The sequence below is a fragment of the Cucurbita pepo genome, unplaced genomic scaffold, assembly GCF_002806865.2.
Source record: "Cucurbita pepo subsp. pepo cultivar mu-cu-16 unplaced genomic scaffold, ASM280686v2 Cp4.1_scaffold003462, whole genome shotgun sequence".
NCBI lineage: Eukaryota > Viridiplantae > Streptophyta > Magnoliopsida > Cucurbitales > Cucurbitaceae > Cucurbita > Cucurbita pepo.
In genome coordinates this window covers 1-1,096 of record NW_019649472.1, presented here as the reverse complement: position 1 = coordinate 1,096, position 1,096 = coordinate 1, and the positions used below count along the sequence as shown (strand labels likewise).

The 1,096-nt window shown below is 40.1% G+C and overlaps 1 protein-coding gene across 1 annotated transcript; it reads right to left on the bottom strand.

Moving 5' to 3' along the window:
- Window positions 1-5: 5 nt before the first annotated feature.
- LOC111786923 (alpha-1,6-mannosyl-glycoprotein 2-beta-N-acetylglucosaminyltransferase-like) lies at window positions 6-1,090 on the bottom strand (the record flags this gene model as incomplete). Its single annotated transcript, XM_023667116.1, has 1 exon — window positions 6-1,090. A coding segment is annotated over exon 1 (933 nt), but the record flags the coding sequence as incomplete, so codon positions are not given.
- Between the last annotated feature and the right edge of the window lie 6 nt (window positions 1,091-1,096).

Here is a 1,096-nt window from a genome sequence, read left to right as displayed (position 1 = left end):
AACTCCTTTGCTTTCTTATGGATTTTCTTCCAAACAGACCTATTGAAAGCATAACCAATATTTCCCATCCTCTCTGCAACGAGAAAATTGTTACCCTCACCTCTTGATTTCACATCACTAGGAGCTAGATTCACAGAATAGCATTCAGGACATTTTTTAGGCTTCAACGACACGAGTAACTGCAGATTCCGATACGCATTTGGCAATATAAAATGATCTTCCTCAATAAACAAAATATGACCCGACAACCCCCTCGTCTCCTCCAATCCATCCCACACCGTGTTCATCATCCACCACCAATGGTGCTTTAACGAAACGATTTTAGGCAACCGATGGTTTCCATACTGATCAGGATTCCCTCTGCAATTTGTTGTTAGCATAGGATAATGTTTCCCCATACAATCTGTAGGCGAGACACCGGGAAAGCTGTCGGGAAAGAGATGAGGAGAGTATGGAGCAAAAATCTGTTTCACTGAGCAAAACCTGATGTTCTGGACAAGCTTGTCCATTTCTTCAAAGTACCCATCATGGCTAACAATTAGCAAGGTTTCACTTATTCCTGTAACTTTGGACAAGCTATCGATTACGACTCGAAGATACTGCGGTCGATTGTGCACATAAAGTACAATAGGTATATGATCCTTGGCTATATTTGGATACAGATCTAAGTTTCGAAGTGGCAATCGATTTCGCTTTTCTAAACGAATCGATAACTCAGTTTGTTTGGGCAGCTTAAGTTCATCATTAGAATCAAAACGACCAAAGCCAGCATATGGATCCTCACGAATATTATCAGAAGACCAAGGAGCAAAATTCTGAAACAAATTCGTTTCCATAAGGATCATAAACAGCAAGAACCCCAATAATGTCACAAGAATAACCAATTTAAAACGTCTCAGAGCAGAATCTTTGAGGCGAGGTTTCTGATTCATAGCCATAGTTAACTTAAACACAAAAGAACACCACTTCTGAGATATCACTATTCAAAGCAGCAGCAAGGCATCCATGGCGTCAAAACAAAAAAACATAACAAAACAGCCTATACCCATCAGAGAAGAGACTGAATATTCAAAAGGGTAAGAACCAAAAACCTCCC